Below are 27,661 nucleotides of genomic sequence, written 5' to 3' on the forward strand. Positions count from 1 at the left end.
GGATCAACCTCAGATCCCAGAAAACCTATATCCACCCCCCGGAAAATGCTAAAAACAATATTAGAGGAATTTCTCCCATAGAAATACACTCAAATTCCACAGGTTCACAAATATATTCTAAGATTATTTGGGGAAGGGGGAATCTAGAATTCATGTGAATATTGTTCCATGAGGAGAGAGAAGCCTTGGGAAAAAAATGAGAAAGATGGGAAGTTAAGTTCAAAAAATAGTTTAAGAGAACTAAAATTAATGACTGAAAAAAACTCTGCTAAATTACTGAGAGGAAATCATTTAAGCAGAAGCAACATTTTGAAGTGATTATACCCAGAATTAGAGTACCTATACATTGACAAAGAGAGTTTAGACTCATTTCCTTCCAAATGGCTGAAATTTCAGAAGAACAGAAAAAGACATTTTTTGGGTCACTTTTAGACAGAAATTACTCTAGTCATATCATAGAGAAATTGAGACTTGTAATCAACTACCAATAAATGAAGAATAAATTAGAAACTGCCTTGCTGTGAGTGTTGCTTTTTCTTAACTATCTGGTTGTTCCAACTCATCTCAACAAACAGGCATTTATTTCTAGGAGAGCAGCACGGATTACCACTGGAGGTCAGTCTTGGGCTTTCCCTCAGGTCATCAAAGACACCAATGAAAGATTAGAAAGGGAAGTGAAGGTCAACAGCATAGTCCGAAGCTCTCATTCTGCAGATGGAGATACTAAAGCTCTAAGAGAATAAAGAAATGTTGGCATATAAGGGATTAACTACAGTTGCAATTTATACTATTAATTGATTTTTGAAAATTTTTAGTGTTAAAGGCACATCTATTAATCATATATCTCTGAAATGAAGAATAGACAAATCTCCAGTACAGAAGAATTCCAAATGATTTATGTAGATATTCCCCCCTCAACATCAGACAAATACAGATTAAAGGACATTCTAAAAAATACCTGACTACTACTCCTCAACACACTTAAGGTCATCAAAAACAAGGAAAATATGAGAAACTGTCATAGTCTAAGGAGCCTGTGGATACATAACTAAATGTAATATGGTATCCTTGGATGGGATCCTGGAACAGAAACAGGACATTAGTAAAATGTTCTTAGTAAAAACTGAATAAAGTATAGACTTTAGTTAATAATTATGTTGAAATATTGGTTCATAAATTGTGATAAATGTCCGTACTAGGGACATTTGTCATTGATAATAGGGAGGCTGGGTGCAGGGTATATGGGAACTCTCTACACTCGTTTTGCAACTTTTCTGTACCTCTAAAACTATTTTAAAATATAAAAATTATTTTTAAAGATCTATACATTTCAAAAATCAGTAAAACCTTGTAGTAATTTATTAGTATCTGAATCTCCCTTTTCTTTTGGCTGCCAGGAAGTTAAGAGCCAAATCTGAGGTTCAGTCCTTGTGGCTCCAATTTATATTGTGTTTTTGTTTCTCTGGTCTTAATTTTAGAAATCTTTATATTTTACTATTATTTGTATGCATTTTTGTACCTCCCAATTTATATTTACTAGGTAAAAAATTAAAGTTTCAATAGAATAAGCAGCTTCCTGCCCCCCATCTCAAATTTCTGAGCCCTGTACCATTCCTTAATAGATGCCCTTACATCCTATTTCATGGAGTAAAATATCAAATGAGCACCTCCTCAACTCCCAACTCTGTATTACTAAACTCTTAAATCTTCTTACATATGTGACCATCCTTTCTTTCTTCCCTTCTGTTACGTTAGAAGAGGTGTCAATCCCTCTACCCTTTATTCATGGGGTATTGTTTTCTCCTTATTTTAGGAATGTTACACTATTGATTTTCCCTTCTCATCCCATACATTTCAACCTTTCTTCTGAGTCCTTCCCATATTTGACTCTTCCATACTTAAAAATAAAGCCAATAAACAAATAAATAATAACCCTCTCCTGAACTTTTAAAAAGACAATACTTCAACATTTTTATTTGGGGGCATATATGAAATAATCAAATGAGTATTCAAGAGCTCAAGAAGGTGCAAAGTGCAGGGAGATCCCAATCTGTGGCCTTTGAATTCAGGAAAAGCTGATGCCTATATGCAAATATGTAGCAGGAGAGTCACTGCCTTTTGTCATGCAATTTTGAACAGCTGGGAAAAGAATGATCTAGAGCCCTATCTTTCCTTTAATACATGTGCTGAGATAAACCAGCTCATTTATCATAATTTTATTCCAAAAGAATAATAATGAATTAGCTATAACCTATTTTCCTAGGACTTTCCTCCTTCTATACATCCTTTCAAGCAAATGCAGAGTTAGCCGAGTACTGGCCTTCTTCCTCTTCCTTAAATCAGTACTTCAGTTTGGACTCTCATCATCTGGATTACAGCTAGGGCTTCCAGTGGCCTCCCTACCTAACCCATCTGCCACTATTCCAAGTGTGAATCTAATGATGTCATGATCTTGTTTTAAATCCTTCAATGGCTTACTATTACAATACAATAAATAAACTTTACATAAGAACAAATAAGGCCTGTGTAAACTAGTTTTTGCTTAATTCTCCCTGTTAAAACACTCACATCCATACCAGTTAGGTCACTGAACTACCTCTGACAGTACTTTTAACCAGTACATTCTCAGGTGGGGTGAGGGAGGAATAGCCTGGTTTTGATACTTATTAGCTATGCAAACTTGTGCAAACTATAGGACTTTCTTGAGACTCAGTTTCCATTTCTCTATAGTTTGAAAAACAGGCCCAAACTCAAAGGGTTATTGTAAGGAAAAAAGGAGTTAAGCTACATAAAACATTTAGACCACCTGCTACATAGTGAGCACCCAATAATTGTTAGCTGATGTTACAGCTTCTGGGTAGCTACCTCCATAACAGACACTCTGACATTAATGTAAATCACTGTTGCCAGTGGATTTTTGTGTCTTCCAAAGCTGTGTTACGAAGTGGCCAAACATTTTTAAGCCAAGTTTACTGGAATATAATTTGTAAGTAATAAAATTCACTCTTTAAAACATACAGTTAAGGGGCTTTGGCAAACGTATACAGTTGTATAACCATCACCACAATCAAGATATAGAATATTTCAACCACCCCAGTGTACTTTCATGTCTTCCAACAGTGTATTGCTGAATGGGCCAATTTTTAGAAAGAAAGGTGTAAAGGCACCTATGGCACATTTGGTGAAGTCCAGGAATCTTAAAAAAGGGTAGAAAGAAGATACTTGATTTAGGTTTTGGTGTTTATTTTATATATCTCTATACTCTGTGAGAGGTTTTTTAGTCATTTGCTGCAGAAAAACTCTGATAAAGAGCCAAAGGTCTAGAAATAAGCAATTTAAAAATGCATGAAATCTTAGATGAGAATTATATATATTCCCATGGCTCTGATGTTAGTACTTTTTTAAGGCTGTTTTTTTTTTTTTTTTCCAGTACGCGGGTCTCTCACTGCTGTGGCCTCTCCCGTTGCGGAGCACAGGCTCCGGACGCGCAGGCTCAGCGGCCATGGCTCACGGGCCCAGCCACTCTGCGGCACGTGGGATCTTCCCGGACCGGGGCACGAACCCGTGTCCCCTGCATTAGCAGGCAGACTCTCAACCACTGCGCCACCAGGGAAGCCCAAGGCTGATTCTTTTATATAAAAGTAACTGAAAGCCCAAAAGTTTGCTTGGTAGAAAAGTACAAACTGTCAGATGGGAAACCAAGCAAATCATCGACCCTCAGTTATTTTGAACAGCTAGCTCATTTATATTTTGACTCAGAAGAGACAATAATGTATTAGTTATAACCTGTTTTCCTAGTGCTTTCACATTATAGATGAACATTTTTGTAGGTCATGAGGAATACGGTATTAAAAGACAGCACTGGAAATTCAAGAAAAATATGTGAGAAAGGAGCAATTATCAAAGAGACAGAATTCAAAGTCAGAGAGAAGGCATATAACTTAGCACAGTCAAGAAGAAATATAAATATGGTACAGAGAGAGGAGACCTGGGGAGAAGCACAGATGAGAGGGGATAGCAGTCTTAAGAGGACAGGAGCTGATTAAAGGTGGAGCTGGTGCTGGAGCTAAGGGACCTGTACCTTTTCTGACCAGCTTGACTATAACATTTTTTTTTTAATTTTTTACTGTAACTTTACCATGCTTCATAGACAGTTGGATATAGTGCTTTTTGTAGTTCATAATTCTTTAAATAGTTGTAGAGAACCCAAACACAATAAATAACAGCAAAATTCTGAGGGAACAGAAACCTTATATTGGTGGAAATATCCATTATTTTAGAAATCTGAAGAAACATCGACTAAATACTGTATATTTTATGATCATTAAAGTAATTTTTGTGTAAATGAGATTTTCCTTAAAAAAACATAGTTTATGGCTATCAAAGACAGTATAAGAACAGGTACCAAGCATTCATGGGACAGGTTACCAAGTAAGTCATTACCAGAGACTGAAACGAAAGGAGTGCTAAGGAAGTGCCTAAGAGCAAGTGGTTAAGTGGAAGAGGAGGAGGAGGAAGGAGAAGGCAGAGGAAGAAATACTCAATTAGTGTTATAAGTTGTCCACATCCCTTTCCAGGATCTGTAATGTGTGCATCAAAGAACCTCCACCTTCAGATCCCCAATGCTGTGGTTCTATTCTTTACCCTAAAAATATGGTTTTTATTTTGCTACAAAAGTTTTATTTACTCTAAAACACTGATTTGGAAATGAGAATGTTACTCCTACGTACACTACCTCTGTAAGTAGGCTTAATAAGATGATTACTTGTTATTCAGGAATAACAGAGTAATTACGGCAGCCAAATGAACATAACTCAGGGCAATCTTAGCCCTCTCAAAAAGTGTGTTCTCAATAAATGAAATTAAAAATTCTCTAGAAGGAATCAATAGCATAATAACTGAGGCAGAAGAACGGATAAGTGACCTGAAAGATAAAATAGTGGAAATAACTACTGTAGAGCAGAATAAAGAAAAAAGAATGAAAAGAATTGAGACAGTCTCAGAGACCTCTGGGACAACATTAAACACACCAACATTTGAATTCTAGGAGTCCCAAAAGAAGAAGAGAAAAAGAAAGGGACTGAGAACATATTTGAAGAGATTATAGTTGAAAACTTCCCTAATATTGGAAAGGAAATAGTTAATCAAGTCCAGGAAGCTCAGAGAGTCCCATACAGGATAAATCCGAAGAGAAACATGCCAAGACACATATTAATCAAACTATCAAAAATTAAATACAAAGAAAACATATTAAAAGCAGCAAGGGAAAAACAACAAATAACACACAAGGGAATCCCCATAAGGTTAACAGGTGATCTTTCAGCAGAAACTCTGCAAGTGAGAAGGGAGTGGCAGGACACATTTAAAGTGATGAAAGGGAAAAACCTACAACCAAGATTACTCTACCCAGCAAGGATCTCATTCAGATTCAATGGAGAAATTAAAACCTTTACAGACAAGCAAAAGCTAAGAGAATCCAGCACCACCAAACCAGCTTTACAACAAATGCTAAAGGAACTTCTCTAGGCAGGAAACACAAGAGAAGGAAAAGACCTACAATAACAAGCCCAAAATAATTAAGAACATGGTAACAGGAACACACATATCGACAACTACCTTAAATGTAAATGGATTAAATGCTCCAACCAAAAGACATAGACTGGCTGAATGGATACAAAAACAAGACCCATAAATATGCTGTCTACAAGAGGCCCACTTCAGACCTAGGGACACATACAGACTGAAAGTGAGGGGATGGAAAAAGATATTCCATGCAAATACAAACAAAAAGAAAGCTGGAGTAGCAATTCTCATATCAGACAAAATAGACTTTAAAAGAAAGACTATTATAAGAGACAACGAAGGACACTACATAATGAATGATCAAGGGATCAATCCAAGAAGATATAACAATTGTAAATATTTATGCACCCAACATAGGAGGACCTCAATACACAAGGCAAATGCTAACAGCCATAAAGGGGAAATCAACAGTAACACATTCATAGTAGGGAACTTTAACACCCCACTTTCACCAATGGACAGATCATCCAAAATGAAAAGAAATAAGGAAACACAAGCTTTAAATGATACATTAAACAAAATGGACTTAATTCATATAATTCATAAGACATCCTATCCAAAAACAACAGAATACACTTTCTTCTCAAGTGCTCATGGAACATTCCCCGGGATAGATCATATCTTGGGTCACAAATCAAGATTGGTAAATTTAAGAAAACTGAAATCATATCAAGTATCTTTTCCAACCACAACACTATGAGGCTAGATATCAATTACAGGGAAAAATCTGTAAAAAATACAAACACATGGAGGCTAAACAATACACTACTTAATAACCAAGAGATCACTGAAGAAATCAAAGAGGAAATCAAAAAATACCTAGAAACAAATGACAATGAAAACAGGATGACCTGAAACCTATGGGATGCAGCAAAAGCAGTTCTAAGAGGGAAGTTTATAGCAATACAATCCTACCTTAAGAAACAAGAAACATCTCAAATAAACAACCTAACCTTACACCTAAAGCAATAAGAGAAAGAAGAACAAAAACACCCCAAAGTTAGCAGAAGGAAAGAAATCATAAAGATCAGATCAGAAATAAATGAAAAAGAAATGAAGGAAACTATAGCAAAGATCAATAAAACTAAAACCTGGTTCTTTGAGAAGGTAAACAAAATTGAAAAACCACTAGACAGACACATCAAGAAAAAAAGGGAGAAGACTAAAATCAATAGAATGAGAAATGAAAAAGGAGAAGTAACAATTGACACTGCAGAAATACAAAAGATCATGAGGGATTACTACAAGCAGTTCTAGGCCAATAAAATGGACAACCTGGAAGAAATGGACAAATTCTTAGAAAAGCACAACCTTCCGAGACTGAACCAGGAAGAAACAGAAAATATAAACAGACCAATCACAAGCACTGAAATAGAAACTCTGATTAAAAATCTTCCAACAAACAAAAGCCCAGGACCAGACGCCTTCACAGGCTAATTCTATCAGACATTTACAAAAGAGCTAACACCTATCCCTCTCAAACTCTTCCAAACTATAGCAGAGGGAGGAATGCTACCAAACTCATTCCATGAGGTCACCATCACCCTGATACCAAAACAAGAAAAGATGTCACAAAGAAAGAAAACTACAGACCAATATCACTGATGAACATAGATGCAAAAGTCCTCAACAAAATACCAGCAAACAGAATCCAACAGCACATTCAAAGGATCATACACCATGATCAAGTGGAGTTTATCCCAGGAATGCAAGGATCCTTCAATATACGCAAATCAATCAATGTGATACATCATATTAACAAACTGAAGAAGAAAAACCATATGATCATCTCAATAGATGCAGAAAAGCTTTTGACAAAATTCAACACCCATTTATTATAAAAACCCTCCAGAAAGTAGGCACAGAGGGGACTTACCTCAACATAATAAAGGCCATATATGACAAACCCACAGCCAACATCGTCCTCAATGGTGAAAAACTGAAACCATTTCCACTAAGATCAGGAAAAAGACAAGGTTGCCCACTCTCAGCGCTATTATTCAACATTGCTTTGGAAGTTTTAGCCACAGCAATCAGAGAAGAAAAAGAAATAAAAGGAATCCAAATTGGAGAAGGAGAAGTAAAATTGTCACAGTTTGCAGATGACATAATATACATAGACAATCCTAAAGATGCTACCAGAAAACTACTAGAGCTAATCAATAAATTTGGTAAAAGTAGTGAGATACAAAATTAACGTGCAGAAATCTCTTGCATTCCTATACACTAATGATGAAAAATCTGAAAGTGAAATTAAGGAAACACTCCCATATACCATTGCAAGAAAAAGAATAAAATACCTAGGAATAAACCTACCCAAGGAGATAAAAGAACTGTATGCAGAAAAGTATAAGACACTGATGAAAGAAATTAAAGATGATAGACACAGATGGAGAGATATACCATGGTCTTGGATTGGAAGAATCAGCATTGTGAAAATGACTCTACTACCCAAAGCAATCTACAGATTCATTGCAATCCCTATCAAACTATCAATGGCATTTTTCACATAACTACAACAAAAAATTGCACAATTTGTATGGAAACATACAAGACCCCGAATAGCCAAAGCAATCTTGAGAAAGAAAAACAGGGCTGGAGGAACCAGGCTCCCTGGCTTCAGACTGTACTACAAAGCTACAGTAATCAAGATAGTATGGTACTGGTACAAAAACAGAAATACAGATCAATGGAACAGGATAGAAAGGCCAGAGATAAACCCACACACATATGGTCACCTTATTTTTGATAAAGGAGGCAAGCATGTACAATGGAGAAAAGACAGCCTCTTCCATAAGTGGTGCTGCGAAAACTGGACAGCTACATGTAAAAGAATGAAATTAGAACACTCCCTAACACTATATACAAAAATAAACTCAAAATGGATTAAAGACCTAAATGTAAGGCCAGACACTATAAAACTCTTAGAGGAAAACAGAGGCAGAACACTCTAAGACATAAGTCACAGCAAGATCCTTTCCGACCCACCTCCTAGAGAAATGGAAATAAAAACGAAAATAAACATATGGGACCTAATGAAACTCAAAAGCTTTTGCACAACAAAGGAAACCATAAAGAGGACAAAAAGACAACTCTCAGAATGGGAGAAAATATTTGCAAATGAAGAAACTGAGAAAGGATTAATCTCCAAAATTTACAAGCCGCTCATGCAGCTCAATATCAAAAAAACAAACAACCCAATCAAAAAATGGGCAGAAGACCTAAATAGACATTTCTCCAAAGAAGATATACAGATTTCTAACAAACACATGAAAGAATGCTCAACATCATTAATCATTAGAGAAATGCAAATCAAAACTCCAATGAGGTATCACCTCACACCAGTCAGAATGGCCATTATCAAAAAATCTACGAACAATAAATGCTGGAGAGGGTGTGGAGAAAAGGGAACCCTCTTGCACTGTTGGTGGGAATGTAAGTTGATACAGCCACTATGGAGAACAGTATGGAGGTTCCTTACAAAACTAAAAATAGAATGACCATACGACCCAGCAATCCCACTACTGGGCATATACCCTGAGAAAACCATAATTCAAAAAGAGTCATGTACCACAATGTTCACTGCAGCTCTATTTACAATAGCCAGGACATGGAAGCAACCTAAGTGTCCATCGACAGATGAATGGATAAAGAAGATGTGGCTCATATATACAATGGAATATTATTCAGCCATAAAAAGAAACGAAATTGAGTTATTTGTAGTGAGGTGGATGGACCTAGAGTCTGTCAGAAGTCTGAAAGCGAAAAACAAATACCGTATGCTAACACATATATATGGAATCAAGAAAAAAAAAAAAGGTCATGAAGAACCTAGGGGCAGGGCGGGAATAAAGACGCAGACCTACAAGAGAATGGACTTGAGGACACAGGGAGGGGGAAGGGTAAGCTGGGACAAAGTGAGAGGGTGGCATGTACATATATACACTACCAAATGTAAAACCCATACCTGGTGGGAAGCAGCCGCATAGCACAGGGAGATCAGCTCGGTGCTTTGTGACCACCTAGGGGTGGGATAGGGAGGGTGGGAGGGAGGGAGACGCAAGAGGGAAGAGATATGGGGATATATGTATATGTATAGCTGATTCACTTTGTTATAAAGCAGAAACTAACCCACCATTGTAAAGCAATTATACTCCAATAAAGGTGTTTCAAAAAACGAAAAACAAACACAAAAACACGGCATTAGGGTAAAAACTAGGAAATCTGAATAAAGTATGGAGTTATGTTAGAAAAAAATAAATAAATGAAAATAAAGAAATAAAAAGTGTGGTTTTTTTTTTTAAGAGTTGTAGCTTCTGGAAACAATAGGTGATATTATATGCTACAGCAATTTCAAATCCTAACTGAAATAAACTGATACTGTGAAAGAATATAACATATTCTATGATGTTAGAATAGAAGAAAATGTAACGATAATATTCACATCTGAAGATCACACATCAACTATTAGTGTGTTAATACAGTTGATTAGTTCAGTCTAAAATGGATCTGAGCTTCAAAGCACACCTGTTGAAGTCATTCTCTAGCTCAACTAACTTCATCTACTCTCTACTGCCTACTACTACTTAAAACATTTCAGCCTAGTATTCAAAGCCTTTCACAATATGTACCCAACCTGTCTCCATCAAACATATAGCTAATCATCAATTTCTTCCAGTTCTTTTGATATATATGTGGCATACATCTTATTTTTTTATTTCTATGCACAGAAATAGGGCTTCCTATGAATTAAGGAATTCATTTATTAATTCATACTGTGAGCATTTATTCAGCATCAAATTCTGTTCTGTGCTCAGTACTTTCCCTGGGTTTTATCATCTCCACCTCAGAATACTGCAACACTGTCTGTATCAGTTAGGATTGTGTTTGACCTCATGTAACAGAAAGCCAAATATTAGTGGCTTAACAACTTACGTTTATTTTCCTAAAGTCCAGGGCTGGTTGCAGTGGCTTCATGATATCACTCACATCTCAGGATCACTTTATCTACCCACTTTGCTACTCTTAGTGAATGGCTTTTGTCCTCATGTTTGTCATCACATGGTACCAAGTGGCTAGTCACTTCCACTGTTATTCCGAGAAGGAGGAAAAAGAACATAGAGACTTTCCTAGAAATCTGTAGAACATTTCTCTTTATATCTCATTGACTAGAACTGTGTCAAGGGAGTCAGATGATGTCAAAGACTTTCTCTTTCTTTCAGCTTTGCTTATTTCTGTGAGTTCAACTCCTCTCTTTGGACACAGATTTCCTTCATGAGATAGTAGTGAAAGAGAAGTGTGAGACAATGGTCAAAGAAAGCTCCAATATGACTACATCTGAACTTAATGATTCCTAGCAGAGAGGGCTTATTCTTCCCAATGTTTTCATATGAAACACTGCACTTGCCTGAGTAGTGTGCCCATATCTGGACCAATAACTGGGCAAAGGGGATTGATACAATAATTAGTCAGGAGACTTCCCTGGTGGCACAGGGGTTTAGAATCCACCTGCCAATGCAGGAGACATGGGTTCGAGCCTTTGTCCGGGAACATCCCACATGCCGCGGAGCAAGTAAGGCTGTGCACCACAACTACTGAGCCTGCGCTCTAGAGCCTGCAAGCCATAGCTCCTGAGCCTGTGTGCCACAACTACTGAAGCCCACATGCCTAGAACCCGTGCTCCACAACAAGAGAAGCCACTGCAATGAGAAGCCCGCACACTGCAAGGGAGAGTAGCCCCCGCTCACCGTAACTAGAGAAAGCCTGTGCACAGCAAAGACCCAACACAGCCAAAAATAAAAATTAATTAATTAATTAAAAAAAATAGTCAGACCTGTGTTTCATGTCTACCCTGTAATGGGACTCTTTATCAAAACTGCATAAAGTAAGAGCATGTTATTTAGCCAAAGGAAGGGGAGTCCTATTAGCAGATGAAAAGAGTAAGAAACACTGGGCAAAGACAATATTTGTCCCTATATCAGCACTGAACAACTTGCAAGATAACATTATTTCTGCCATGTTATATGGCATAGAACTTTAGGATATGTTCAAAGTATTGAAGAGAGCCAAAGCTGCTTTCTAAGGAATATCCTATCTTTGACTACCAGGTGACCTTGAAGCCTCTGTTGCTGAGGCTGGCAATTCTACCCCAATATTCATTATCCCCTTTTTTCATGGTAAAATAATTTTTAGCACGGCATATGGCCTTGTATTAGAAAGACTACATTTCCAGCCTCCCTTAGAGCTAGGTGTAACCACATGAATAACTTTTGGCAAATAGAAAGTGCTGAATGCAACTAGTTATGTGCATGGATGTGTGTGTATATGTGTATGTATGTATGTATATACATATATATAGTCATGTATTACTAGTTATATAGATATCAATACATACATTGATCTAGATATAATTATTTATTAGTGTCAATCTTCATATCACTGAATATATGAGCACTAGAATATGAAATCAGAAACTTCACCTCCTTTGTTTAATGCTGTCACCCTAGTATCTATAGTAGGTTTTTTTTTTTTTTTTTTTTTTTTTTGCAGTACGCGGGCCTCTCACTGTTGTGGCCTCTCCCGTTGCGGAGCACAGGCTCCGGACGCGCAGGCCCAGCGGCCATGGTTCACGGGCCCAGCCGCTCCGCGGCATGTGGTATCCTCCTGGACCGGAGCACGAACCTGCGTCCCCTGCATCAGCAGGCGGACTCTCAACCACCGCGCCACCAGGGAAGCCCCATAGTAGTTTTTGACACACAGAAAGGGTTCAATATTTACTGAGTAAAGAAGCAGGTCACTGTTCTCTGCCTATTCAACCCCAGCTTCTCCATGAAGCTAGATCTCTGACCACCTAGGCTAAAGTCTTCTCTTCTTATTCTGAATACTTGTTATAGCACTAATTTTCCATAGAGCTTATTTGACACTTTTTGTTTACTGCTCTGAGTTCTTAGTTGTAAATCCATTTGTCTGTGTTGTATTTTTCAACCATATTATAAAATCCTAGAGTGCAGGGGCCACAGTATGTTTATTTTTCATACCTCTATCAGTCTGTAGCCAGTATATCTGGTACAGAGTAAGCCCTCAATGAATACTGCTGAAAAAGACTAGGACAGACAGTTTAATAGTGCCTTAGGAAAACTTACTGTATTCACTGGATTTCTGGTCAAGAAATCTATTGGGTTGGCCAAAAAGCTCATTCGGGCTTTCTCCTAAGATGTTACAGAAAAATCCAAACGAACTTTTTGGCCAACCCAATATATGGGATAAATATTAGTGTGGCTGGAAAATTAAAATTTGTCTTGTTTTCTTAATGTTTAGCACCTACCTTGAAGTAACTATGGCATGTTTCTCTCTAAGTGTAAGCTTACCAGGAGAAAATTATACTATTTTTAACATTTACAAGGCCTAACTAAAACTGAGACAGGTGTGATAGCTCAATGTACCTAAGAAGTCCTTCCCTTGGAGAGAACAGGTAGTAAAATACTTAATATCTTTTCCAGGTCTAGATTTTAAGAAATTCAAGGTATTTCCTCAGAGGCCCTCTTGTCCACTTAAGGCTCTGCTTGAATCCACATTTTATTGGAGCCTGGGTTTATTGCCTGGTTACAAGTAGTCGATCCAGGTGCCTCTGAAGGGAAACAAATACTCAGCATAGTAACACTGATGGCAAGTCACCACATGCATGTTATCCAATATTCCTATCTCCTTTTCTAAAGGAGAAAGGTTACAGAGGTTACAGAAATAGGTAACCTCTGAAATGGCCTCTCCCACTCATGTCCACCTCAAGATAGAAAGCACTGAGATAGACCAGAACATCTACATCCTCTCCCGAACCAGTCTTATTTCCTGCTTTCAAACCCTACCTCCACTCACATGTGTTCTCAAGGTATATTAGCCTCTATTTTGCTCATCTTGCCTAAAGTTCTACTCCAGAAAACATCTGCTTCTACACCACCACTCAAAGTCCCTTCCCCTCTTCTTTACTCTTTTTTAAAAAATATTTAGTTAGTTAGTTAGTTAGGCTGCGCCAGGTCTTAGTTGTGGCGTGCGGGATCTTCGCTGCGGCATGTGGCCTCTTTAGTTGCGGCATGCATGTGGGGTCTAGTTCCCTGACCAGGGACTGAACCCAGGCCCCCTGCATTGGGAGCATGGAGTCGTAGCCACTGGACCACCAGGGAAGTCCCCCCTCTTCTTTACTCTTAAGTTCCTAGTTCCAACGACTCCTAGCAATCCTTAGGTTGGTCAAGTATGCCTTGTAAGAATTTTTCACCATTGACAAAAAAACAAGAATTTCCATTCCTAAAATGAAGCACAACTCCAAAGCAGATACTTTCCAAGCTAAAATAATAATACTACCAAAAACAACCTTCGCCACCGCTCCTAGGGCATATACTTAATCATAGCTCAAAAAAGTCCAACTTATATATTATATCCTATTTTATAGCAAATTGTAAAAACACCGATGTAAACTATATTAGGCATGTATAATAAGTTCTATTACAATATTTTTCTATACTATTATACTGTTTCTATATAGGAACTCAAAATACCTAATATTTTAGAATGGTGGGAAAAAGATATTGGCGGTTTTACTAATTTATATTCATAGGAAAAACATTACTTACTTGATACCCTATAATTTCCCAACACTCTACCATTAACCTCAAAAATCACAACCTACTCTCATCTGGCTCAGTTGTGTCAAGTGTGTAGCAGGTCTAGAGAACTAGAAAGGAACTAGAAAGGTCCAGAAAGGAAAAGGCAAAATGAAGACTTCACGAAAAATGGTTCCAAGGGTAAAAACAGAGTTGACATTATTTTATAAGTTTCAAAGTGTGAAAAATTAAATTGCCAGGCATTATGTAGAGTTACTGGTGAGGGTTTGGGGCGGGTTGGAGAGAATGAGAGAAGAGGTAGAGATTTAAAAAAAAAACAAAAAAACTGAGCAAATAAAAAGAATGTGGCAATGATTAACTTTAAGAAAAACAGAAGACTATAAAGAGAGGAAATATAATCACATCATATTACTTCACTAAGCAATGAACAATATTTACACAGTCTTTATAATGAAAACAATTCATACTGACTTTAAAAACATGATATAAGAATACTGGGAAAATGTAAGAGTGGAAGAGAAGTGTAAAAGGGACAGAACAGTAAACAGCAAGTGAATAGGTAATACTAAAATGAGTAAATCAAGAGATGGTAGTCTATTCATTTTATTCAGAAAGATGGGGTAAATACTAGAAGACAAGGCTTACAGAGTTAAAAATGGCTAAGCAGGATGAGGTGGGGATGTCAGTGTACTGACACTATTCTGATATATTTAGTTTAGCAACATTTGGTTGTTAAAATTCATGCACCACTTCGATAAAAGTAACATTGCATTATTAAAAAAATTAAGCATTTCAAGTAAACTGGCTAGTTTTAGTATCTTATCTATACTGTTTATAATTTTATAGAGTTCAGATAGGTTACTCAGCTTTCATCTCAGTTTAAATCACTCTGATACAAATTATAATCATTCTATACAAATTATCTTTTTTTATGGTGTATTTTTGTTTTGGGGGTGACTGCAACTGGAATAAAATGTTAAAAAAGTAGAAATTTTTGTTTTATTTTTTAACAACTCCTTATAATGTCCTGCGTGCCAATAGCTTCAGGAATACTTAAACTGATGTTTAGTTTCTTTTTGATATCATATAAAAATGGGCTGCATTATTAGCCCATAAACAGACTTGCACAAATTAAAATACTTTAACTCTTCATTTAGTCATATTCTCTTTAAAAAGTTTCCTGACATTTAGTGGTACATGTAACTGAACTATCTCACTTGTTAATTCTTCTTGCATGAATGTTATGATTAAATTACTAACAACCACTTTTATCTAATTGGGCCTTTATGGGACTAGAGCACTTTATAAGAAGGTAAAGAATCTTCTAAAGAGTAAACCAATTTTGCCCTGCTAAACATTGGGAAAGAAACCAAGGATGAGTAGTAGAGCTCTATTTTTGGAGAAAAATTAGAATTGTACATTTAGATTTGACTATGAAGTTATCTAGGAGGTTAACTCCCACCTCATGTAAATGGGAGGGAACTAGAATGTAAGAAACCCAAATAACATTCCTGTTGTACTAGTACTATAGAGACAGATGTTATCATAAAGACATGAACTATAGAATAAAATATAGAAGGACATGTACTTTGTAATATAGAATTAATTTTGGCTTTTTGAATACTAAATGTTTTTTCTCATGTACTTTCTCAGCCTATCATAATATGTATAGAGACAAAAAAAAGGTTAATTTAAAATGAAGAATTGAATATTCTGGGAACCAGCAATCATGGAAGTCCTAACACTTGATGGAAACACTGAAAACCAAAGTGTACAAATACAGGCTGCTTGATCACTAAGCAATGAGTACATTTTTAGAGCAAAAATATTGGAAAAGTTTTAATCAACATGGGAGGCAATTTGCTTAAACCATCAGCTGGTCATTTTATTGCCAGAAGTGCTTCTCTTTTAGCTATATACTTGAAAGTTTTATTATGTGTTAGTTGTCTATATAATTAAAAGTAATATTAAATATTGGTTCCAGTAATAATCCTTAGATTGTTTCACTGTTTTCACTTCAATTTCCAAATATCTGTCCATCTTTCTTCCCCTCTGTTAACAGTGTAGATATGCTTCCTCTACTAACAAAATCTCCTTTTCATGTTCTTGAATAATTTTTAGAATTAATGTTTCAAAAAAACCTTGTGAAAAACTGTTTGAAAATATTAACGCCATCAAAAGTAAGCAGGAAAAAAGAAATGATTAGAGCAGAAATCAATGAAATTGAAAACAGAAAATCCAATAAAGCAAATAAAACCAAAAGTTGATTCCTTAAAAAGATCAATAATATTAATAAGCCTCTAGCCAGGCTAACAAAAAAAATAAAAACAAAAAACCAAAAAACAAGCAAACAAACAAAAAGCCAAAAGAGAGGAATCAAATTACTAACATCAGAAATGAAAGAGGGGACATAACTACAGATTCTATGGAAATTAAAAGAATAATAAAGGAATACTATGACCAAGCTCACAAATTTGATAACCATTTCAGAAAAATGAACCAATTCCTTGAAAGACAGAATCTAACAAAACTCACATAAGAAGAAATAAGAGGATATGAATAGGCCTACATATATTAAAGAAATTGAATCAATAATTAATAACCTTCCAAAACAGAAAGCATCAGGCCTAGATGGGTCATTGGTGAATTCTATCAAATATTTAAGGAAGAAATTATACCAATTCTTACAATATCTTTATATTCTTAGACTATCAGATATGAGTTGTGTTACTCATTTATGAATAGAAAAACATTCTTCTAGTTCACAGAAAGTCTTTTTTTTTAATACTGAAATTTCACAGACATACCCCACTGAGGCTGGGGATAGGACCAAATTGTCTTCAGAGAGTCTGTACTTTTTTTTTCAGTTGTGGTAGAACACATAAAATAAAATTTGCCATCTTAATCATTCTTCAGTGTATTGTCTCTACTGTATTTCAGTATATTGTCTGTACTTTTAGTATCATCTCCAAGAAGGAATAAGGACCACAGACACATTTTTAAAGCAACAAAAACAATCCTAGCTCATTTATGGAACTGTGAGGAATGACTTGATATTCAGGTGAGAGCTGTTAGAAATCTAACTCTGAGTGTGCCTTATTTACTCAAATCAGACCCTACTGAAAGGCATTAGAAGCAGGTAGGTAAATAGCAATCAACTAGCTAAGTTCTATAAATTCCTAAAACACATCAGAAATCTGTGAGTTATACCAGTTAGAAAGGCCATCATCAAAAAATCTACAAACAATAAATGCTGGAGAGGGTGTGGAGAAAACGGAACCCTCTTGCACTGTTGATGGGAATGTAAATGATACAGCCACTATGGAGAACAGTATGGAAGTTCCTTAAAAAACTAAAAATAGAACTACCATACGACCCAGCAATCCCACTACTGGGCGTACACCCTGAGAAAACCATAATTCAAAAAGCGTCATGTACCACAATGTTCATTGCAGGACTATTTACAGTAGCCAGGTCATGGAAGCAACCTAAGTGTCCATCAACAGATGAATGGATAAAGAAGATGTGGCACATATATACAATGGAATATTACTCAGGCATAAAAAGAAACGAAATTGAGTTATTTGTAGTGAGGTGGATGGACACAGAGTCTGTCATACAGAGTAAAGTAAGTCAGAAAGAGAAAAACAAATACCATATGCTAACACATATATATGGAATCTAAAAAAAAAAGGAAAAAAAAAGGTTCTGAAGAACCTAGGGGTAGCACAGGAATAAAGACGCAGATGTAGAAAGTGGACTTGAGGACATGGGGAGGGGGAAGGGTAAGCTGGACAAAGTAAGAGAGAGTGGCATGGACATATGTACACTACCAAACGTAAAACAGATAGCTAGTGGGAAGCAGCCACATAGCACAGGGAGATCAGCTCGGTGCTTTGTGACCACCTGGTGGGGGGAGGGAGACGTGAGAGGGAGGAGATATGGGGATATATGTATATGTACAGCTGATTGACTTTGTTATAAAGCAGAAACTAACACACCATTGTAAAGCAATTATACTCCAATAAAGATGTAAAAAAAAAAAAAAAAAGAAATCCGTGAGTTAGATTTCACTGACATGATAGATTCATAATATTGGCACAAATAATATAGCAATTTGTTTCCAACCCAACTTGCTTCAAGGACTTCATTGAAAATGCCATGGGGAAATATTTTTGCTCTGCTTATTTTCATATCATGTGTTTATATTCTTACGGATTGTCTAAAATACATTGGGGAAAAAGTCAATATTTTGAAGAGTATACAGCTTTATAGTCCTTTTAGAAAAGATACTGAGCAAACAAATAATGGGTGGTAAAAGATGATATAGTTAGAGAATTTTTCTTTATGAAAGTTAAAAGCTTTATCATTTTTAAATAATTGAAAAAATAAAGGTGATTCAGACTAATGTAACAATTATAGTACAGCAACCATGGCAGAATGAAAAAAGCACTGATTTGAAAGACTTAAATTAAAACCTCAGATCCACCATTTTTTAGTTATGTGTGTATGATCTCAGACAGGTCACTTATTACCTCTGAGTCACAATATCATAATCTGTAAAATGGTGATAATGTTCCCATGTACCTCACAGTGTGGTTGTAATAACATGCTTGAAGATATATGAGTTAATAACTTACATAAAAGTACCTGGCACGCTTGCTTAGCATCAAGTGGCTATCAGTGAACACCTCCTCCTTCCCTTCCTCCTTAATAGCACTTAGAGCCTTCTGCATAACTCATGACAAAAATATAAGCAATGCCTTTTTCAAAGATAAACAGTTTCTTCACTAGAGATTTTATAAAGGATTTATTCTAAGTACAGATATGATTATAGAAGTACGGAAACAAAAAGCAAAGAAAAAATATTTTGAGAAGCATCTAACAAGCAGCTTTCTTTGTTTCATGCTGACATGCTTTGTGGTTACAATGTAGGCTTCCAATGAACACTGGATCAAAATTAAAATTCTAGGCAGGCATTCAAGTTTTTTGATTGTGTCCATTCTTCACTGAGCATGGGAAACGAATGCTTTAGAAGTTATTTATTGAAGATATTCCCACAGTACTCTCACAAAGTTCACTTCCAAAAGAGGCCCTGTCCCTGTAATGTATCTGAGTAAGTGAAAGCTACACCAGGTTTTGTGCACTGCACTTTAAAAATTGCAGCAGGGCAATAAAATCATGTTTTTAACAGAGGCTTTTCTGGGGCTGGGCCACAGCAATTTTGTGAAGGTGCATGATAAATTACAGGGAAGGAGACCAAACAAATTTCAAAAATAAAGAACACCAATCCAAAATGATTTATGCCCATATTATGAATAAAATTAAATATAGAATAACTAGCAGAAAGCATTTAATTTTTGTTTTCCTATTATCAATGTAAAGTTGGCACAAATGCAGTAAGCCTAATCAAAATCAGGTAATAGTTACCTCTGTGGCTTTGCTTGACGGTTCCACTCCAGTCATATTTGCTACTATTAACTGATGTAAGAGTTGAACTTGAGCCACACTTAGGAAGAAGTCCAGGTTTGTGGTTATATTCACTTCCAAGGAGTGGCCACACACTAAAATCTCCTGAAGGAAAAAAAGGTTGAATAGAGATAAAGAAACATGATAGCCATTAGATGATCATTTATCATTCTTACTTATTAGACCTTTACGATGTTGATGAATTCTCCTGGGACTTGAGTTCACATGTTAATGAGAATAGCAGAAATGGTGAGCACGGTCACTCAACAGTTTAATGGATTAATTTAATAAACATTTATGAGGGTCTGCTGTGCACCAGGCCATGTGCTAGTTACAGGGAAACACACTAACAATAAGAATTTTTCACCATTTCATATACATTTGGCTTTTCATACGTCAAACTACTATCATTGTTTCAATATGTAGGCAATGATGCAATTCTTTAGCATAATCTTGTTCACCCACTCAGACGGACCAATATTTAGTGAGCATCTCCCAAGTACCATGCAGCATACTAGAGTGCTAGGAATAAAACAGAGAGTGAGGGCTTCCCTGGTGGCGCAGTGGTTGAGAGTCTGCCTGCCGATGCAGGGGACACGGGTTCGTGCCCCGGTCCAGGATGATCCCACATGCCTCAGCGGCTGGGCCCATGAGCCATGGCCACTGAGCCTGCACGTCTGCAGCCTGTGCTCCGCAACGGGAGAGGCCACAACAGTGAGAGGCCCGCGTACCACAAAAAAAAAAACAAAACAAAAAACAGAGAGTGAGGCCTTGAACAGCAATCTGCTCTTGAGAAGGTTACAATCTAGGTGGGCAGACAGATGTAAACAGGCAACTATAGGCAGCAATTACAGTCACAAGTGGTATGGTCTGAGTATTCTCCAAAGGATACACTCCAAATGATTTATAACAAAATGGAGTGCTGAAGTCAAAGGTAGCTAGACTAATTAATTTCACTTCTTTAAACTGCTAAAATCTTGGCAGCATTAGGTAGCTGTCCACTACTTAACTGGTGTTGTGCTGCATAACTGAGTCATTTGAACATTCATTGCTGGAAAACCATTCAGGGAAGGAAAACAGAAATGAAAAACAATCCAGAAGTTTCACTTAATAAGCAGAAGCCCTGCCTCTTGTCATGAAGTGCATGTGGACAATGTTCAAATGCTTGGAAATGTCCAACAAACCTTCTCCTTAATAGTGTCATCCAAGAGAATGGATTTAAGGAGACTTATGATGGGTCCAAATACAAACTACACAGCTTAGAGCAGCTTTTAATAAAGCCATAAAGAACAGCATGTCGGAAATGATCCCCTTTTTCTGGTTAAATAAACTTTCCCCCAAAAAAGTTTCCAAAATTTACTCATTATAGTTAGAATTCTTATTTTATTCCTCAAGTAATGATGAAGGGAATATATTTGTGTATTTTCAAGCAATTGTGTTACTTAGTAACTGAAAGATATAAGTAGACTTAATTTTTATACACCTTTTGTAGATATAAAGATATCCTGCCTAACCTAACTTTCCCTATAGGGCAATTATAAACATCAAATAAGATAACACATACAAAATATTTTTTTTGTTTTTTATACAAATTTATTTATTTTTATTTTTGGCTGTATTGGGTCTTCATTGCTGCGTGTGGGCTTTCTCTAGTTGCGGTAAGCGGGGGCTGCTCTTCATTGTGGTGGCTTCTCTTGTTGTGGAGCACGGGCTCTAGATGCACGGGCTGCAGTAGTTGTGGCACGCAGGCTCAGCAGATGTGGCACACAGGCTTAGTTGCTCCGCGGCATGTGGGATCTTCCCGGACCAGGGATCCAACTTGTGTCCCCTGCATTTTTTTTTTTTTTCTAGTTAAACAATGATTTTATTGCTTGAGTACAACAGACAAATTTATGCAACCAGGGCAGAGGCTGTGGATGACTCGTATTTTCAGTTGTAGGGGAGGACTCGTTTGGTCTTGTAATATCAAGCCAACTGGTGAATACGGCTCTCAATCAGAATCAGACAGAATTTGGCATCTTTATCCTTTCTGCTTCTCTTAAGATGCTTTCGAACAGCAACAGCTTTCTTCATTAAATGATAGAGATCCTCAGGAAGATCAGGAGCAAGTCCTTTGGCCTTAAGAATTATCAAGATTTTATTGCCTGTCACAAAACATACTTGTGCAACACCATGTGAGTCTCTCAGGATTACACCTTAACCACTGCGCCACCAGGGAAGCCCCAAAATATTGCTTTTTAAAAACGCAAAGAATGATGTAAACTTTTATCACCTTAGATTAATAATATATTTAATCTGTGCCTAATTTTTCTGAACTTTTTATAACAACTGCCTATAACTCTGTGAATGATCAAAAAGTTTATAAAGTTTTTAGCATAACAAACTTTTATGAAGAATATTTTTAAAGTTATGATGGATCACATTATTATTACATTTCTATTCTAGTCATGGAGGCAGTATACCATAGTGATTAGACTTCAAACCTGGATCCGTTAGTAACTGGCGAGTAAGATTGGTCAAGTTACTTAATTTCTTTTGATCTCAGTTTCCTCATCTATAAAATATTTATACTAATAATATCTACCTCATATGGATTCTGTGAAGAGTAAATAAGGTAATTCATGTAGAACTCTCTTTGTAAGGTAATCCATGTGAGAACCCTAAGTGATCTGTCAATATTATTGTTGCTTTCATTAGAAAGAGGCCGTAGAGGTCAGGAGTGTATGGCCAGGAGCCAGACCAGTTAGGTTCACACCATGTTCTGTTTATTACTATTTGTGAATATTTAGACAAGTTAACTCTTTATGCTTCAGTTTCCTCATCTACAAAACGAGGACAGTAGAAGAAGTTAATAGGATTATTATAAGGATTAAATGAGTTATTACATGAAAAGCAATACCTAAATAGTACTATAAAGTGCTTAATAATTATTAGCTACAATAATAACTTATTAATAATACGCTAATTTGATATCCTATGCATGGAAACTATGAAAACTCCTAACACACAAGAAAAGATGCTCCATCATTTAGACTAAAATAAAAGCTAAATTAATTTCTAACCTCAGTGTGCATATTTTCTGGAGAAATTACTTTGGTGAAAATGATGGCAGGTGCTCCAGTTATTCGGACAGAAAAATCTGTTAAAATGGGAGTCAAAATTGCTCTTCTTTCTTGATGCCTCCGTATGCTAAAAGATAAAGTAAAAATTATTAGCTTTTTCATTTTTAAGGATAATTTTCATTAAATTTGTACAAGTCTCTGTACTACAAACATGTATGACAAAATTACATTATTATTTTGAGTGTGTCTATCTGTACATTTTATAATCATAATTTTGTAACTTCAATTCTTAACTTCAGATTCGTATAAAAAATCACTGAGAAATTCAGACATAATTAATCAATTTCATATTAGTAGCATCCTAGGACATTTCAATAAATTACTTTTTCTATTTTAATTCCTTTTGTTTTTACAGTTTAGGATCTCTCTTGCTACCAAAAATAATCTTACTGTTTTGTGATCATTTTTAATTTCCTAGTTTTTATATTTCTGACATTCTGCTTCACAACTGCCATCTTTCCAATCTCAGTAGGTTAACACGCATATCTTCTTAATCTTTGACTTTTTTTTTTTTAACTCTAAGAACTATCTGAGTTCATAGATTATGACTGCCTTTACAGTTTGTGAAATGGCTTTTGTGACTTTGATACTGAATTCTTCTTCACAGCAACCCTGGATGTGAAGTAAGGAACATTACTGGCCCCACATTATCTATGAGGAAATGAAGTTCAGGGACTGGGCTAAGGCCACCCAGTTGGAACAAAAGTTCCACAACTGGGCCCGCAGGGCAAGTTGATAACACAGCAGCATTTGACCTCTATTTTAATTCTTCTTTATACATTCTCACCTTTTGATCAGTTATTTAGCACACTATTCCTACTCTACATTCAAAATTGCTAATTGCCAATAATTTCAAAGGAAGTATTGCGTTCATCGTAGAAGATAAACTTGGAAAATATTATTGAGAAACCAAAGCTTGTGCTAGTGCAGATCTTCAAGTCTACTACCCATATTCTTAGTTTTCATTTCATGAAATAATACAGTTCTATGTTTTATTAGCAAGCCGTACCTCAAAAGTTCCTTGGAACCATTAATTTAATATTCCTTATAAATATGTCCCTATTATTCTCTTTTATTATAAAATGACCAAGTTGAGATCAGAGAATTGGCATAAGTTATCTCATGAAAAAGCCCAGATAAAACTCAAGTCTGTCTACATCCTTTTCTACCAGAGTAGTCTAGAGTACTAGTATCTTTTGTTGAAACTGTGCAATGGGCAGAGCTTTCTATGGTGTCTGCCAAAAAAGCAAATTGGATCATCTGGTTCTGTGACACATAAGTATTGGATTTCAAGAAAGTCAATTTTAAAGAATTAAGAGATCTAGTGAATAGAGGGTAACAGGAAGAAGTATTAAAATCTGAATACAGAGGAAGGGCTGAGATCCTGAGAGACACCACAATTATAGCCTAATAGCTCAAATTCCATAAAATGACCGATGTGAGAAACATGTAACATCTGATGTGCTCTCATAGGGGAGTGCTAAAATATACGATGTATTAAAAATACCTTAAAATGGAAAACATGGCAGGGAACCAACTAAGAGCAAACCTTAGCTGAAGCACTGATGGGGAAAAAAAAGTACTTGTTTGTATCATAATTTTTTCCCACTATGTGAATTAAATCAGTAAGTAACACAACATATGGAAGACCTATGATGTTAGAAAACATTTTTTAAAGTTTTTTAAGTCAACAGTCTTATAAAACTAGAACTTTACTGGTATAGAGCGCTATAATTTCTTTTGTATTATCTCTGGTAAGTATGTGAGTTAAGGATACATATTTTTTAAATCATAAAAACTTTTTTATAGATTCAAGTATTTTCAAGGATGAATTCAAAAGAAAGTAAAAATAAACACTGAAGAAATAACTACAACAAGAATTAAATTCTGCTAATATTTTACTAGATAATAATCTAGTAAACTAACAAAAGAGGGAAGTAAAACTCAAAGTATTAACTGACATTGTTAATGACTTCAGGGTCCTAGCCACTCTCAGTAAACCAAGGGAATAGATTTTTAATGGCCATATTGAGACAACAGGCTAATCCTTACATCCCTGACAGGCAAGGATTTTGAAACGAGCTGCCAACTTAGATCTGGGGCCATTAAAAGGTCAGAAAAACAACTTCCAATCAGAAATAGAAAAAAACAAGGAAGTTTGCCTGATTTGGCACGAGGGATTATTGAAAAAACAGAGATCTCCCTGCTTTTTCAACTTAAAAATTAAAATAAAAATAGAGAAAATTAAAAATAATGGGAATACCCCATGTGTGTTTGGAAGCTGTAACTTATATTACTTGTGTTGGTCCAGGAATACCCATATTGAGTTATTCATATAAAAGTGGCATCAGACCTTTGATAACCCCAGGGCATCAGTCAGAAATAGATGTAAAACCTCTTTGGAAAAATATGCTTTCAAACCGACAGAAAGGATTCCCAGGAACAAAGACCACTGAAGATAAACTCCCAATCACAGATTTTATATGCACTCCAAAATTTTTTTTTTAGCAAGAGGAGAATTCAACACCATTATCAAATTCATTACCAAGAACTTCTGATAATGGAATTTCCACATATGGAAAATACAATAAATTTCTTTAAAATCATTAAAGACATATAGGATGGAATGAAAAACAGGAGGAAAAAACCAAGGTACTATCAAAAAAGGTAAAACGGATTTGAAAAACAACCAAATAGAGTATCCAGAAATAAAAAACGTAGTTACTAAAATTAAACATATAATAGATGGATAAACAGAATTTTAGATATAACTTAAGAAAAAATTAGTAAACTAGAAATACTACAGAGAAAGATAGACCAGAAGATACTTAAGACTTGTGGTAATCAACTGAGATAATCCCTTAGAGTGGATATTCCTAAATGTAAAAAACAGTAATATTCAAACACATTTATTATAAACAATAAATATATATAACATACTTTTTGGAAAATTATTGGTTATAATTTTATTAACTATACCTATTTTTACAGATTTCTCTTATTTTTAGATAGTCATAAGGATAAGTCATTTGATTTGTAAGGTAACTTTAAAAATCAAATATTTAGTTAAGAGTTGAAGATCATTTTAGTATGTGTGTGTGTGTGTGTGTGTGTGTGTGTGTGTGTGTGTGTGCGTGTGTGGTTTTTTTCTTTTCCTTCCAAGAGGAACACTATCTGGTGACTTTCTAATGCAATTAAAATAAAATGTATGATATACGATTATGATGATTATATTCAACTTAAATATTTTATGAGATTTTGAGTACCTATTGTCTGCAGTAACTATGCTAAGATATAAAGAAGAGTAAGGCTGGACAAGACACATCTTTATCCTTTAACCTCTATGTCACCTTTTCAAGTTGCCAAGGATACCTTCAGCCAATATATAAGGTAGAAAATATTTGCTGGCTGTTGGGAAGTATAAACTAACTGCTCCTTCCTGCTGTACCAGGTCGCCTTTTCCCTTCACACTCAGTTCCCAGGTACTTTAAGCAGCAGGAGAAAACACATTCTCTCACGTAAACCCACGAAAAAGTTTAAGGGGGTTATTATAAAATCATACAATTTAAGAAGGTTTAGATCACCCCAGGCATTAATCGATAAACTATGGGAATTAGACTAACTTCTGTTTTATAATTTTGCTTAGGCATTAGCTTGACATCCTTACAAATAAAGACAAAAGTGATGGTTTTCAGGTGGAAGAGTAAAAACAAAGAAAATGCTTTTCTTCCACATTCTTGTTTATGATTTCAGGTACAATTCTGGAAAAATCTCATGTTTGATGAATCACAAATCAAAATATGCAAGGGCTCCTATGAACATGTGGGTAATACTTTACTTCAAAAAGTAAAAATGGGAGGAGACCTTCAAGATGGTGGAGGAGTAAGACGTGGATATCACCTTCCCCCCCACAAATACATCAGAAATACATCTACATGTGGAACAACTCCTACAGAACACCTACTGAACGCTGGCAGAAGACCTTAGACCTCCCAAAAGGCAAGAAACTCCCCACGTATCTGAGAAGGGTAAAAGTAAAAAAGAAAAAACAGAGACAAAAGAATAGGAACAGGACCTGCACCAGTGGGAGGGAGCTGTGAAAGAGGAAAGGTTTCCACACACTAGGAAGCCCCTTCACTGGCGGAGACGCGGGGTTGAGTGGGGGGGAAGCAGCTTCGGAGCCACGGAGGAGAGCGTAGCAACAGGGGTGCGGAGGGCAAAGCGGAGAGATTTGCTCACAGGGGACCGGTGCTGACCAGCACTCACCAGTCTGAGAGGCTTGTCTGCTCACCTGCCAGGGCGGGCGGGGTCTCGAAGCTGAGGCTTGGGCTTCAGAGGTCGGATCCCAGGGAGAGGACTGGGGTTGGCTGCCTAAACACAGTCTGAAAGGGGCCAGTGTGCCACAGCTAGCCGGGAGGGAGTCTGGGAAAAAGGTCAGAACTGCCAAAGAGGCAAGAGACTTTTTCTTCCCTCTTTGTTTCCTGGTGTGCGAGGAGAGGGGATTAAGAGCGCAGCTTAAAGGAGCTCCAGAGACGCTCGCGAGCCGTGGCTATCAGCACAGACCCCAGAGATGGGCATGAGACACTAAGGCTGCTGCTGCAGCCACCAAGAAGCCTGTGTGCGAGCACAGGTCACTAGCCACAACCCCCTTCCGGGGAGCCTGTGCAGCCTGCCACGGCCAGGGTCCCGTGATCCAGGGACAACTTCCCCGGGAGAACGCATGGCACGCCTCAGGCTGGTGCAACGTCACACCGGCCTCTGCCGCCACAGGCTCACCCCGCATCCGTACCCCTCCCTCTCCACAGACTGAGTGAGCCAGAGCCCCCTAATCAGCAGCTCCTTTAACCCCGTCCTGTCCGAGCGAAGAACAGA

At 36.6% G+C, this 27,661-nt stretch overlaps 1 protein-coding gene across 5 annotated transcripts in view; it reads right to left on the minus strand.

The window, feature by feature from the left end:
- VPS13B (vacuolar protein sorting 13 homolog B) overlaps positions 1–27,661 on the minus strand; it is a 778,183-nt gene that overhangs the window by 277,115 nt on the left and 473,407 nt on the right. For all 5 annotated transcript variants that reach the window (XM_029222782.1, XM_029222780.1, XM_029222779.1 and 2 more), the window contains 2 exons: positions 22,730–22,856; positions 19,629–19,772 (listed from right to left, as the gene is read on the minus strand). In XM_029222782.1, coding sequence (XP_029078615.1) covers positions 19,629–19,772; positions 22,730–22,856 — 271 coding nt within the window. The remainder of the gene's footprint in view (positions 1–19,628; positions 19,773–22,729; positions 22,857–27,661) is intronic.

Source organism: Monodon monoceros, unplaced genomic scaffold (genome assembly GCF_005190385.1).
Source record: "Monodon monoceros isolate NGI ecotype Baffin Bay Population unplaced genomic scaffold, NGI_Narwhal_1 Super_Scaffold_14, whole genome shotgun sequence".
Lineage (NCBI taxonomy): Eukaryota > Metazoa > Chordata > Mammalia > Artiodactyla > Monodontidae > Monodon > Monodon monoceros.